The sequence below is a fragment of the Meriones unguiculatus genome, chromosome 1 (genome assembly GCF_030254825.1).
Source record: "Meriones unguiculatus strain TT.TT164.6M chromosome 1, Bangor_MerUng_6.1, whole genome shotgun sequence".
In the NCBI taxonomy this organism is placed as follows: Eukaryota; Metazoa; Chordata; class Mammalia; order Rodentia; family Muridae; genus Meriones; species Meriones unguiculatus.
The window spans coordinates 61104727-61119402 of NC_083349.1; the positions used below are offsets into that span (position 1 = coordinate 61104727).

Consider the following 14676-nt stretch of genomic DNA (forward strand, 5'->3'; position numbering starts at 1 on the left):
ATTCCTCACAGCCACACTAGGTGCCCCGGAATAAGCAGAGGTGCTGACAAGGGCTCCTGACCAAGGAGTCCGTCTCCAGTGCCGAGACAAAGATACTTTAAGGAAGGAACACACGGTACAGACAAAGTATCTCTCATAAACGTGTACTCAATTCCTTCAAAAGTACAATCCAAACACTTCTAAAAACAGTTATGCCTCCTGACCACGTGGTCTCTATTCCTGCTATGATGGAAGCACACTGCACTGCCGGGCATGGTGACACACGCCTTTAGTCCCAGCAATGGTCTCAGAGGCAGGTGGATCTCTGCCAGAGCCCAAGAATCCCAGGCACGTAGTCACGACGGATGCTGGCGCCGGAGGCTGCAACTAGCCTTGACCACCTGGATAGATTGCTTCCTGAGACTGAGAACCACCCCCCACCTGATCTCCCACCTGACCAGAATCACGAGATAGTCTCCCATCCTTCTCCCTCCAATTTTTTACTTCCTTATTCTTTGAGTTTAAAAGTAAAGCTTTGCCCCACAATAAACGGGACTTTGACAAGGAAAACTGCTTGGTCCCGTTCTTCTCTCTTGCCCGTTTTTCTTTCAGGCTTGGTCCTCTTCGAAGACCCCACGAATTACTAGTCCCACAGGCGGGTACAGATCTCTGTGAGTTCTAGGCCAGGCTGGTCTACATAGTGAGTTCCAGGGCAGCCAGGGCTACGTACAGAGACCCTGTCTCCAAAAAACCCACAAAACAAAACAAAAGCACGCGGCACCGTGTGCTGTATAGAATTGTATGGAGTATGTCTGTGCGACTGGTAATAAGAGGTTTGTTAATAGCACCGTTTCCATGTGTAAGGTGTGTAAGGTGATAACATTTTTAGGGATGGCAAGGTGGCTACACGGGTAAAGGCGCTTGCCACCAGACCTGACAACCTGAGTTGAGGCCCCCAAACTCACGTGATAGGAGAGAACCAACTCCTACAAGCTGTCTTCCAACCTCCACAGCGCGTTACAGTACAGAAATGTCGACACGCGCACACTAACTAGTAGCAACAATTCTGGAGCTCCAGTGGTACATGGCGTCACACCACATGCACGACTTGTGTATTGCACACACGCATATGCCTGTGTGTTAGAATAGTTTAGTCATAAAGAGTAAACATGGAAATACGGCACAGCGCAGATGAACCTTGAAACATAAAAAGCCAGGAATACATTTTTAAAAAAATCATCATTTTACTTATGTGTGGTACCTAAAATAGAAAGCAAAAAAAGAAGTTTCCAGGGCTTGGAAGGTCGCTCAGAAGTTAAGAGCACGCACTGCTCTTCCATAAAGAACCCCAGTTTGATCCCTAGCACCCACAAGAAGCTGCTCACGACCTTCTGTGACGTCAGCTTCAGGGGTCTCCAGTTCCTCTGGAGGGCACCTGCACTCACGCGCACACACACACACAATTAAAAATAGTAAGAATAAATCTCTTAGGGGGCTGGAGAGATGGCTCAGCAGTTAAGAATAGTTGCTGCTTTTAAAGAGAATCTAGGTTCAATTTCCAGAACCCACATGATGGTTCCTAACCACCCCTAACTCCAGTTTCAGAGGACCAATGCCCTCTTCTCCTTGGGCACCAGGAACTCATGTGGTACACATACATACATGCAGGCAAAACATTTACAAAATAAAATGAATAAAGCTAACTTTAAAAGCAAATTTTTTGTGTTGTTTTTTTGTTTTTTTAGACAGGGTTTCTTTGTGTAACCCTGAGTGTTCTGGAACTCACTCTGTAGATAAAGCTGGCCTTGAACTCACAGAGATCCACTTGCTTCTGCCTCCTGAGTGCTGGTGTTAAAGGCATGAGCCACCACTGCCTGGCTAAAAATAAATATTTTAAAAAGGCAAATAATTTTTTTTAAATAGAACTTTCCAAAAGGAGAGAGAGAGAAGGTTCTGGAAATAGAGATTACAGTTGTATAGCATTACTTAATGTTTTTAATTGTACAATAAAGATAATGAAAATGACACATTGTATATATATATATATATATATATATATGAGAAATATGAGAAAGTCACATTTTACTGTCTTTACAATAGTCACGTATACATACAATAATTGTACACATGAATGATCTTGGTAGCTTCTGAAATTGTAACTCAAAAGACTTGCTGTCTTAGTTACTGGTCTCACTGCTGTGACAAAATGCCTGACAAGCAGATTAAGGGTTTGTTTCAGTTTAGTTTGAGAGTGTCCATCATGGTGTGGAAGTTATGGCAGCTAGGACTTAAAGTGACTAGTCCAGTTAAATCCGAGAAGCAGAGAGCAGTGAGTGCCCACATTCAACTTATTTCTCTTTTTTCTTCAGTCCAGGACTCCCATAAAATTGCTAGCCACAATTCCAGGGGATCTTCTCATGCCATCATGCAGATTAGCCTGATGGAAATAATCCCTCATGGACACATCGGACACTAACCTGATCTAGGTAATCCTTTGCAGACAGGTCAGAGGCTTAGTTTCTAGGTAATTCTAGGCGCTTCCATCTGACAATGCTAACCATCACAGTTGCTAACGAACCTTTCTTTTTTTCCTCCTGGCAAATGAGATCACAAGATGGCTCCTGACGTGCATTCCCTACAATTACAGCGGATACAGTAAACCCATGCGACACAAGGGTGTCACAAGGGAGGAAAATGTATTTTTATGGTGTTATTAGAGTCCTAGAAAATTGCAGGTTTACAGCTGGGAAAGGAGAAAGGGCACAGTCATAACAAATTTAGACTTTGAGCATGGTTTATTGGGACTGTAACGTTTTTTTATCTAAAATATCTCTGTTGTCATGGTGCATGCTTTTAAAACACCAGCTCTCAGGAGCTAAGGGCAGGTAGATCTCTCAGCTGGAGGCCAGTCTGAGGTACTTACTGAGATCTTGTCTCAAAAACTAACAAACAGAAGTCTGAATCGGCTCTACTAACAATAGGATTAAGCTATGGAGTCAGTGTGATTGTCACCTACACCAGGCTAGATTCAAGCAAGTTAGTGATACTACTAAAGGAACATGTATAATGGGTTAATTCATAAGTGTGGCAAGCCCTGGCTATTAAGTTGCCGTGCCTAAAAGATGGCGCCCGCCGGATGTACTGACTGCTGATAAACAAGTCCATGTTTGGTCAAGGTGAGCGTTGCACTGGCCCATTGGCTGCTTGCTGCAGGTCTGATGAGTGAGCGTGGTTGGCTGTGATTGGCTGATGTGGTTGCCTATATAATTGGGAAGGGCCCGGGGTATGGGGGGAGAAGAAGCTTGCAAATGCCCGAATAAACTGCTTGAGGAAGAGCTGGTGGTTGCGTCTTTCTTGCTGGACGAGACAGGCGAGACAGGTTCTTCTTAACCTTGTGTCAAGCTTTAAGAAGAATAGTTGCTGGAAAGATGGCTCAACGGTTAAGAGCAAATATTGCTGTTGCAGAAGACCAACAGCACCCAAGGCATGTTCAACAGCTCACAACCACCTCCAACTCCAGGGGATCCAATGGCGTCTTCTGGCCTCCAAGGCCACCTACTGGCATACATACACACCCACCCCAACCCTCCACGTATTCAAATGCACAAAAGTGAAAATAAAATAAAGTGCCTGGTGATGGTGGCTCTCACCTTTAATCCTAGCACTTGGGAGGCAGAGGCAGGAGGATGTCTATGAGTTCAAGGCCAGCCTGGTCTAGAGAGTGGGTTCCAGGACAGCCAACACTACATAGAGAAACCATGTAATGAGATCTTGAAAATAAATAAAATAAACTGAGGATAGAAATGACTCAGTGGTTAAGAGCACTTGCTGCTCTTCCGGAGGATCTGAGCTCAGTTCCCAGCACCCACACTGGGTAGCTCACCCACACCTAGCTCTGGTTCCAGGGGATCGGACACTCTCTTCTGGCCTTCACAGGCACCTGCACTCACACAATGCACAAACAGAGAAGCAGGCACATACTTATAGATAGAATAAAAATTAAAAATAAATCTCTCAAGAAGCATATGAAACTATAAATAAACAAGAGTACAGCAAGGCCACTTGACATATAGTAGCTTTGTGTGTGGTTTTAGCAGTAAGTCCTTCATGCAGCTCTCAGCTTGTTCTGAACTTTTTGGAGTAGGAATTTTCTCAGATGAACTATTTTCTTAAAACAAACAAACAAACAAAACCTCTACAGCACCTCAATTCTGCATTAACTTTTCAAGTTCTATTAGTATCCTTTTCTTTCAAAGGTCCAGGTAGACCTCACTTGGCCCCAGTGCTTTGGACTTGTGGCACCGCAATGCCCCGAACTGGGAGCCTGTGGAAGAACTGTTCTTGTCATGGTTGGGATGGAAAGAGAGACAAAATGGGACCAGGGTCTCAACATCCCCTTAAAGGCCACACTCCTCCATGACCTACCATCCTTCTATTACGCCTCACTTCCAAGGTAATTATAAGCAGGGTTTTAATTAAAGGGCTATTCATAAAGAAAACTTTTAAACGAGAAAAATATTGGTGATGAGTCTGGCGGTGGGGCACACGCAGGTGGATGTCTGTGAGGTTGAGGCCAACCTGGTCTACAGACTTGAGTTCCAGTACAAACAGGACTACACAGATCCTGTCCTGAAAAACAAAACAAAACAAACAAAAAAAGTGATGTTGACCTTTTTTTTTTCACCTTAGACATTTGAACTTATTTTTCTTTGGACTGTTTGGGTCCTTTGCCAATTTTAGCAAAATATCTGTTAGAACCGAATGGAATCTCTATTTTATTTTTTAGATGTGGCCTCAGGTATTCCATGCTGGCCTCATCTTGTCATACGCCCGAGGACGACCTTGAACTTCTAATGCTCCTGCCTCCACCTCGAGAATGCTGGGATTACAGACTTGTGCTACCAAGCCTAGTTTATGCAGTGCTGGCTATAAAACAGATGAGGAACCTAAGACCCAGGGGTTGAGTACTTTCTAGCCAAAGCACTGTTGGGGGTTGTCATCCAGCTCTTCAGACTCCAGAGATTCACCTAAACTATAATCTATCCGCGGCAGGGTGGCTTGTCTAGAACTTGCCGTCCTTCCATGCTCATCAACTCAGCATTTAAAATTATTTTAGAAAGCAGTTGGAGCTAAGCGCATGCGGCCCTACCTCTTCGCATGATTGGACGCTTTGCGTCTCTTTTGGCCCTAGGGACTCGCCGTTGTCCGACTGAGTCGCTCGCTAGTTGATACGATGGCGACTGGTACGCCGGATTCGCAAGCACGATTTGGTCAGTCGGTGAAGGGGCTTCTCACGGAGAAAGTGAATACTTGCGGGACCGACGTGATCGCGCTCACCAAGCAGGTGCTGAAAGGCTCCCGGAGTTCCGAGGTGAGCGGACCGTGGACTCTCTGGACCCGGTACTCCCTGCTTTCGCCCCGGTAGAGGCAGCGCATTGCATCCTGGGGAGTGTAGGCTTTTGGCCCAGGCGCGTGTTGCATTCTGGGTGTGTTTCTTCAGTTAAGGTTGAACGTCTGTGGCAAGAAGGCGGATTGTGATGGGAATCTCTGTTCTAGAAAGCGGGGAAGAAGCACGGGCGGACGAAATGAGCTGCCTCTCCTACACAGTGCCTGTGTGTGTTCGGGGGCGCCTGTAATGAACATCAGTTCCCTTTCGAAAGGGCTTGGCGTTCCTCTCAACTTTCAAGATTCCTTTCACCCCTTTGTGGGTTTATTTGTATTTCTGGCCACGTTCTTCATTGTTTTTTAGAATAGCGTTTTCCTTTGCCCTGTTTTCCTCTCTCTTTCTCCATCTTCCCCCTGATTCTATGACTGGAGTGATTTGATGGTATGTACACTCGGCCTGTTGAAGTAGGTATTTACCCTAGAGAAAGTGTGTGTCCGTCCACAGACATGTGCATATTCATATGAAACAGCAAACCCACATGCTCATCGACAGGTAAACGGACAAACGAAAGGCAATGACCTCATCATTGGCATGAATTTACTGAAGGGAGAGTCAGGATGCAAACCTGTCATCTGATCCCCTAGGCCAAAGCAGGAGGCCTAAAATACAGAAGCAACTGTTTAGAAAACTAAAACCAAAAAAATTGAAGCGCATGTCCATTTTGCTAGATGAACCACCCAGGCACGGCTAAGACTTCCAGTTCTGCCTTTCTTGAAATGGAGGCCTATAAAACAGTCAAGAGCCTAGGATCTTTTTTAAGATTTCCATGAAATTCCCCTGCAGACTTGTTCATTATCTTGATTTTCCTTAAGTTAGTAACACTTTTGTCTTAGCTACCCATCTTCAACAGTGTTCTTAGAATAGCACGTCTCACTTTTACACACCTGTTCCCCATATAGTTGCAGTAACGGCACAGTATGTTCTCAGTTCTTTGGATTTGTGTGTGACTGTTCACAGCATGTGACTTACATTAATTTAAACCTGCTGTGTAGCTAGCTTTTACTGACAGTGGCTACAAAACAAAACAAAAATCCCAACTATGTAGGAAGTGCTTGTCCTTACTGTGTAACACAGCTGTTGAAGTCTCTGCTGATCTCTGGTGACATGCTCTGTGTGAGGGTCCATTTGACACACCGCTTTTAGGATTCAGTGTCAAGGGAAAGTCTGAAAAAATTAAAGAACTGTTACATTGCTTTTTCCAAATATATATTATGCAAATCATGGTTTCTCCTTTTGACACTATCATAGCTTCACAGAGTTCCTGTGCAGTTTTGTTGGCAATCATGTTGAATTTTTTAGTGTGTGGTTTATAGATTCTGTATCATTTGTAGGAAATGTCTGTGTATGCAAAATATGACATACATCATACAAATGTAAATTGGGGGAAGAGATACTATAAATATTCTTAAACTTTTAAAAGGTCGGTTTTGGGCCAGTGAGATGGCTCAGCATGTAAAGGGGCTTGCAACCAAGCTGGGCTGTCTCAGTTCTGTCTATCCTGAGACCCGTGTGGTGGAGGAAAGAATAAACCTCTGGAAGTTACTGTCTAGCTTCCACAAGTATGCCAGGGTACACACATCCCCCTCTCCTCTTCACAGAATAAATAAATAAATAAATAAATAAATAAATAAATGTAATTAAATGTGTTTTTTTTTAAGCCAAGTATAGTAGCACATACCTTCAATCATAGTACTTGGGAGGCAGAAGCAGGCAGATCTCTGTAAGTTTGAGGTCTACAGAGTGAGTTCTAGCTTAGCCAGGATTACATAGTAAGATCCTCTACCCCCGCACCCCAAATTTCTAAGAGATGGTTTTATTTAACTCTAGTATGTATTGAGCACCATAATGAATTTATCATTACATGGTACTAGTTGGATAAGCTACCAAAAGTCACTGCCATCATTGTTTGCCCCTAATGTAGCCTGTCCTTTCCCATTCCTCATCTTTGTATTTCTCTCTCATATGAGCATCTTTTCTTGTAGGAGAGTTTGAGTGTGATCTCATTTAAATAATATGGATTAAATCAAGTTGAAGTAAGCCTCACATAATTTCACAGTTCTCCAGACTTTGTCTTCATTGGATTTCTTCTATAGCTCACATAGCATATCACCTCTGCGATTTCCTTTACTAGTTTATGAGGTGGTTGAGTGTCACAGTGACTTTCTAGTTCACAGCTTTTATTTAACAAATAGTTTCAAATGTCTGCTTTGTGGCAGGAATTGTTCTAGTTTCAAGGGAGTCAGTCCAAGTACTCAGGAAGCTTAGTATTTTTGGTGGTAGTGGTGTTGGTCTTGATGATTGAACCGAGAGCCTAATTAATAGGAGGCAAGTGCGTTATCACTGAACTGTACAGCCCAGTCCCAAAGCTTCCGATGAAAATGCAGCGGATTGCTGGATATGACAGTGTTTCCTGAATGCCTGTAACTCTAGCTTTGGGATTCCTGAAGCTCCCTGGCAACCAGCCTGACTGACTGGTAAGCTCAGATTTAGCGAGAGACTCTGTCTTTCAAAGCAATTACATAGAGTGAGTGAGTAAAGAAAGATAACCTGATGTCAGCCCTCCACACACACACACACACACACACACACACACACACACACACACACACCCTACACTCAGCCTTGAATAGTGATGACAGTGATGGCCAGTGCTGCTAACTCCTCTTCTCCTTCTCTTTCTCCTCCTACTTCTCCTCTTTCTCCTCCTATCTTCTACCTTCTTTCTCCTCTCTTCTTTCTTTTCTTCTTTGGTGGTGGGGATCAAACTCAGGACCTTGTCACATCGTGCAGTCACTCATCTCTCCTCGTCTCTCCAGGAGACCTCCGGTCCTTGAGCTCTTCCCATGTTCCTTCTTCCTTTCTCTCATAACCCGAGACTTTTTTTTTTTGAGACAGATTTTCTCTGTGTAGCCCTGGCTGTCCTGAACTCTGTAGACCAGGCTGGCCTCAAACTCAGAGATCTGCCCACCTCTGCCTCCTGAGTGCTGGGATTAAAAATGTGTGCTGCCACTGCCTAGCTAACCCATAGACTCTTCAGTCTGCCCCCATTTTTCCTTTCTCTTTGGAACAGGGTCTTTTGGAGCCCAAGCTAGCACAGAGCTCACTGTGTGGCTGGAGATGACATCAAAGGTCTGATCCTGCTGCTTCTCCTCTAGCATGCTGGGCCATAGGCATGTGCCACCATCCCAGAGTTATGTAGTGTCGGGTAATGATCCAGGGCCTCGTGCACCCGAGGCCGTCTACTAATTAAACGCCATCAGCCCGAGTCTCTGTTTTAGATTTATATAATTTGTGTGTGTGAGTGTTTTGCCTGTGTGTGTATGTGCACCGTGTGTGTGCCTGGTGCCTGCAGAGACCAGAAGAGGGCATCGGATCCCTTGCAACTGGGGTGTGGGTGGTTGTGATACACCCTGTGGGTGCTGGGAACTGAACCTGTTGTCTCTGTAAAAGCAGCAAGTTTTCTTCCCCCCTGCACCATTCCTCCAGCTCCCCTAAGCTTGTTTTTAAAGAGTCAGAAGTTGGTGGTCCAGCCAAAGCAGTTTTGCAGACTTCTCCCAGGCTGTACTCGTCAGAGCTGTGCTCAACAGAGCTCAGTTGCTCTGGAGTCCTGACTCTTCAGGAGCGTGTAGCTGTGGAGCTGCTGCTGTTGCAGTGAGGATTTTTTTTTTTTTTTTCTCGGAGCTGGGGATTGATCCAGACCTGCCAGGCCAAATCACCATCCCTTCTTATATTTTCTTATTTTGAGACAAGGCTCACTAAGTTAGCCACCCTTACTTTGTAGTCCAGGCAGGCCTTGAACTAGTGAGCCTCTAGCTTCAGCTTCCCTAGCAGCTGGGATTACGGGCCTGTACTACCAGGCCAGTCTCCCTGGGGGGAGTCTTGATCATAATGCTTTATTTCTGTTCTCTAGCTACTGGGGCAGGCAGCTCGGAACATGGTACTACAGGAAGATGCCATCCTGCACTCAGAAGATGTAAGAAACCATTTCCTTCATGAGTGTGTGTGTGTATGCATGTGTGTATGTATGTGTGTATGCATACATGTGTTTGTGCATGTGTGTATATGTATGTGTGTGCGTGCACGTGTGTGTGTGGGGGGGGGTATGACCGCAGGAAAGTGTATCATTCTGCTTCTTTCTCTGTTGTGCAGAGTTTAAGGAAAATGGCAATAATAACGACGCATCTTCAGTACCAGTGAGTATGTCCCGACCTGCCATACCCTTACCTCAGCCTGGCCATTTCTCTTGTGTGTCAGCACATCTTTCCATAGGGGCGGAGCCTGGCAGAACTGTGCTACCACTGCATGGCCCTGGGAGACACTTGATGGGTATTTGTCCACTCTGTGCCCAGTGTGGTTCCTGCCCTGGAGGATGGGGCGGGGTGGTAACTGGCTTCCGGCATATAACACAGTACCAGCAACACAGAAATCATTCAGATCTTGAAAGACACGGACAGCACCTTTGTTGTCATTTTGAAGAAAACTGTAATTGAATTTGCCTTTTATTGTATTTTTTTCTTGTCTTGTATTTTATGTGGTTGATAAGATGCTTGCGTACCTATTGGGATCATATGTCTGAGAATTCGAGTCCTGATAGCTAATGCTGAGGCTGTGTCTTAGGTGTGTACATATTAAATATGTAGTTATTTGGCTGCAGGTAATTATACTAAGTTTAAGTGTATTCTTTCTGCCTGTGTGATCTGTTCATGCTAACTTCTCTTGCCTCACCATGTCTCTCTGTTTCTTTTCTTCTTTCCCTTCCTGATTTAGGCAAGAAGCTATTCAGAAGAAGTAAGTGACCTCAGGGATGGTGGGTGGGGCAGCCTGAAGCATGTTGGGAGTGACCCTGCTGTGCCCAGGATCTGTGAAAAAGTGGTTGACATGTGTCTTTAAATGACCACTGTTTGGCATAGCCTGTTTCGGATGTAAAGAACAAGGTGTATTTTAAGGGTGTACATGGTTCACTGCCTTTAAGTTCTAGAAGTGACAGGGGGCAGAGGCCCCTTGGGAACACACACATCTGTTTATATTGGTAATAATTTGTAAATAGAGCAGACACACTGAAGTCACTAAATTATCTCATTTTCTTAAGTTTCATTGTGCTAGGTTTTTGCAAGCCTTTTTTTTTTTCTTTTAATTTAAGGCCTCTTACTATATGGCCCAGACTAACTTGAAATTCACAACCCTGTCTCCACTTCCTGAGTGGTGGGATTGCAGGTGTGTGCCTCCATGGCCATCTGCACAAACCCTTCTTCATGGTTTACTTTCTCCCTGACCTTAAGATGGGATCATATTGAGTTTCCATGGTGGTCTCGAACTTTTGGGTTCAGGTGACCCTCCCCTGGGTAACTGACTGGCAATTGTGCCATAGTACCAGACTGAGTTTAAACACTTCTGGGCCCAACTAGACCGAGGTCAGTTTTGCCTTAGACTGATCAGGCAACACATTAAAGGAGACATCCTACAAAGAAGTGTCTTTCCTGCTCATTTCAGACAGTCCTGTCCTCTCTTTTGGTTTCTAGTGTTGAACAGTCACCTGACCTGCAGGACCAGTTGAGTCGGTTACTGAAGTAGCGCGTCAAAACAGTTATTGACTTCTCTGCCCGATGCCAAGGACGATGTGTCTTACACAGCCATCAGGCTGTGTGCTTGCTTTCCATTTTCATCTCCAAAAATTCGTCTAGAAAAGACTTGTGGAAAGAAGTCAGGTGATTGAACTTGGAATCACTGGTTAAATTGCATTAACCTGCACTCTTATCAGATATTTAAGTTGTTTCATATTAAAATAAAATTCTTAGGTTCGGTTGTTAGCACTGAAAAAATTAAAAGACACCTTAACTTGTTAAAAACTGTATTGGCTAACATGATCCTGAAGCACATTGCTGTGCCTTTTTTTTGACAGTATGTCCCTGTATAGCCCTGGCTTTGAACTCTCAAGTGCTGGGATTACAAATCACCACAGCTGGCCGCCGAGTAACATAGAGTCTCAGATACTCGGGAGGCTAAGCAGGAGGCTCACTTAAGCACAGAAAGCTGCGACCATCCAGGGCAACACAGAGAGAGCCTGTCTCCAAGAAGACAGGAGATAGAGGGGCGGGTGTCTATGTGAGCGGTGAGAATGCTTCCTATTTAAAAGATGTTTAATCATTCGTTCAAGAATCTTCATTTAATGGACACAGGATGTGGATAAAGTCTGCTGTCTCCTTGCTCACTGCAAGTTCTTATATGAAACTCAATCCTCTCTGGCCAGCTGCGGCTCCTTGCCTTGACCTTTGTTCCTGGCTCCTTTCTTTCTGTGACTCTTGATTAAGTGACCTTCCTTGGTTCATTTTGTAATCATTTATAGCATTCCATTTCCTTCACATTGGCAGTAAAGTCATGCAAGTGGATCTGCTGATAATTAAGTAAAGTCATGAAATGAACCACATAGAGAGACCCAGTCTCAAACAAAACGAAAAGGATAAAAACGTATAAAGCCAGTGAATAGTTGTTAGATATTAGTTTAAGTGTCACCTCAACCATTAAAGTATAAATTAATAAATTTATCAGTGACTCTGACATGTATAAAATGAATTAGATTTGAAAGAATTCTCTCAGCTTCATGTAGAAAATTTGATCAACGTAAAAATGTCTGGCTCCATTACAAAGCTACCATTTGAAGGAATGTATCCATATCAGTTAAGAGAGATAATCCACAAAGTGTTAAAGAAGGAGCCCTTAGTGTGGCATTTGATTGTGGTACCGTTCCTGTGACTTCTACAGTCTGTCAAAAAACAATATAAACATATAAAACATGACCAGCATATAAAACATGACCACTAAAAAAAAAAATGCTAGTGAGATGGCTCAGCAGTTCAAAACACTTCTGCTTTTGGAGAGGACGCAGGTTCAGTTCCCAGAACCCACTTCATACAGCTCATAGCTTTCTATAAATATAGCTCCAAGTGATCTAATGTCTTCTTCTGGACTCCTCAGATACCTATATTTGAATACAGACACATGCTGATATACACAAATAATTTTTAAAATTATTAAAGCAATTCATTTGCTAAAGAAAATGTAATTTTCATCTAAGAATAAAAAGGAAGATAAAACAAAATTTAGACCAATCATTTATGGATGTTGATGTTTACTATTGTTCGGTGTGTGGATGTCTTGCCCGTATGTCTCTCTGTCTGTACCACATGTGTGCAGGACCTGAGGAGACCAGAAGTGTCAGGTCTCCTGGGGCTGGAGTTATAGACCATTGTAACCCATGATGTAGGGTCTGGGAATCGAATTCAGATCCTCTGGAAGATCCAAGTGCCCTTAATTGCTGAGCCATCTCTTAAGCCCCTGAAGACTCTTAGGGATGCTGGCTACTTTTGAAAGCTCTATTTTGTTTTTGTTTTTTAATTACAAAAAAAAAAAAAAAAATTCAAGGTGGCCAGGGCTCTGTAATGAAGCATTATCTCAGATTTTCCCTTATATTTCTTTGTTGTCTGTGTGGGGGTGTGCGTGCATGGAAGTTGGAGGAATAACTTATGGAAGCCCTGGTGGTTAGCCTCAGCTCATCAGCCTTGGTTCCAAGGGCCCTTACCTGCTGAAACATCTTGCCAGACAAAAGCTCTGTATCATGAAACATGGTTCTGTGTGCTTAACCAAAATCTGTCTTCCCGGTCTGTCTTGCACTTGCTAGCTCAGTAATTTCTCAGGCCAGCATGTGGAGATAAGGGAAGAAACAGGAAAATTTCTATATATGCTCATCTTTTTTGTTTGTTTTGTTTTTTTTTAATCTTAAAAAAATCAAGGTGCGAGCCAGGCTTGGTGGTGCACACTTTTAGTCCCAGCATTCAGGGAGGCAGAAGCAGGCAGCTTTCTGTAAGTTCGAGGCCAGACTCGTTTACAAAGTGAGGCCAGGACAGCCACACAGAGAAAGCCTGTCTTGAAAACCAAACAAACATAAAAGGTGGTTTTTCTTTCTAATGTTTAAGACATAGTTTGAAATTGTTTCTGACATGAACTCATGAGCTTCCCCTCCCTCCTGAGGGAGGAGCAGCCTTGCTAGGCCACAGATAAGGACATTGCAACCATCCTGAAGATACCTGATAAGCTAGGGCCAAGCGGAAGGAGAGGAGGATACCCCCTCTCAGTGGACTCAGAAGGGGGCAGGGAGAAGATGAGGGAGGAAGAGGAGGATTGGGAGGGAAAAAGGGAGAGGGCTACAGCTGGGATACAAGTGAATGTATAAAATTATTTAAAAATAAAAAAAATTAAAAAAAGACATAGTTTGATAGGAGAGCTCAAATAGAAAGCCTGCCCTTCAGCAGAGCTGATACATAGAACACAGGGGCTGTGTTTGTGGCCCAGTGGTGGGTCCCTGGAAGGCATGAAATCCAAGGACCACTCTTGAACAATAGGTAGCATCCTCAGCCAAAGCAAACAAACCATGGCAGCTGAGGCACCAACCAATCCAAAATCAGCCCAGTGTGGCAGATGCCAAGGGAGAGGACTGGCAGCTGGTAAAGCTGATAGTGGTTTGCCTATTGCGGTTTGTGTGGGTGTGATTATCAGGTGATTTAGACCACAGACGGAAGATAGTGGCCCAAGTGAAGCTGAGGACATGCTCTCCCTGCCTTCTGGCTCAGACAAAGCTGTCTCTAACAAGGAGAATGTAACTGGTTCAAAGAACTCGTTTTAAGGGGAGAATGTCTTGAAAAGTGATGTTCAGGAGAGCTTTTATCTAAGTGCTAAAAATTACTCAATGCTGATAAAAATGGTCATTTTTTTAAAAACACAATAGTTAAAATGTCCCAATATAAAAATATTCCAGCAAGAATTGCCAGTGGTCTTTTTCTTAATGATTTATTTTTATGAGCATTGGTGTTTTGCTTGCATGTGTGGCTGTATAAGGTGCCGGATCCCCTGGAACTGGAGTTACAGACAGTGGTGAGCTGTCATGTGGGTGCTGGGAATTGAATCCTGGTCTTCTGGAAGAGCAGCCAGTGCTTTAAACACTGAGGCATCACTCCAGCCCCTGGTTTGTTTTAAACATTTAAAAGAAAACTTTACATTTCTTTATGCATGCATGTATGCTTGCCATGGTCTGTGTGTGGAAATCAGAGGACAACCTGCAGGAGTTGGTTTTCCTGTGGACTCCAGGGATGGAAATCAAGTCTTCAGTCTTGATTTCAGACACCCGAACCCACTGACCCATCACACTGTCACTCTAAACTTTCAATAACAAGAACAACAACAGGGAATTTGCAATCTTA

At 43.9% G+C, this 14676-nt stretch overlaps 2 protein-coding genes across 3 annotated transcripts in view; one reads left to right on the top strand and one right to left on the bottom strand.

Annotated features, from left to right (window-relative positions):
* The window catches only part of LOC110556807 (steroid 17-alpha-hydroxylase/17,20 lyase), a 34186-nt gene extending 28922 nt beyond the window's left edge, over positions 1–5264 (bottom strand). The window contains exon 1 of the mRNA XM_021650760.2: positions 5129–5264. The gene's annotated coding sequence lies outside the window, so the exon portion shown is untranslated. The remainder of the gene's footprint in view (positions 1–5128) is intronic.
* On the top strand, positions 5213–12531 carry Borcs7 (BLOC-1 related complex subunit 7). 2 transcript variants are annotated; one of them, XM_021650466.2, is made up of 5 exons: positions 5213–5350; positions 9336–9398; positions 9575–9618; positions 10193–10213; positions 10945–12531. In XM_021650466.2, exons 1-5 carry the CDS (start codon positions 5213–5215, stop codon positions 10994–10996), a joined length of 318 nt encoding a protein of 105 aa, XP_021506141.1. In that variant the 3' UTR covers positions 10997–12531. The 2 variants fall into 2 exon arrangements, with proteins under 2 accessions (XP_021506141.1, XP_060246642.1); XM_060390659.1 differs by having other exon boundaries at positions 10920–11042.
* Positions 12532–14676: the final 2145 nt, after the last annotated feature.

What these genes read in the sequence shown, in the direction of transcription:
- Borcs7 (XM_021650466.2), top strand. Translation starts at nt 5,213, where the DNA reads ATGGCGACTGGTACGCCGGATTCGCAAGCACGATTTGGTCAGTCGGTG. An exon ending in CCATCCTGCACTCAGAAGAT is followed by an intron (nt 9,399 to 9,574) that starts GTAAGAAACCAT and finishes TCTGTTGTGCAG; the next exon opens with AGTTTAAGGAAAATGGCAAT. An exon ending in CAAGAAGCTATTCAGAAGAA is followed by an intron (nt 10,214 to 10,944) that starts GTAAGTGACCTC and finishes TTTGGTTTCTAG; the next exon opens with TGTTGAACAGTCACCTGACC.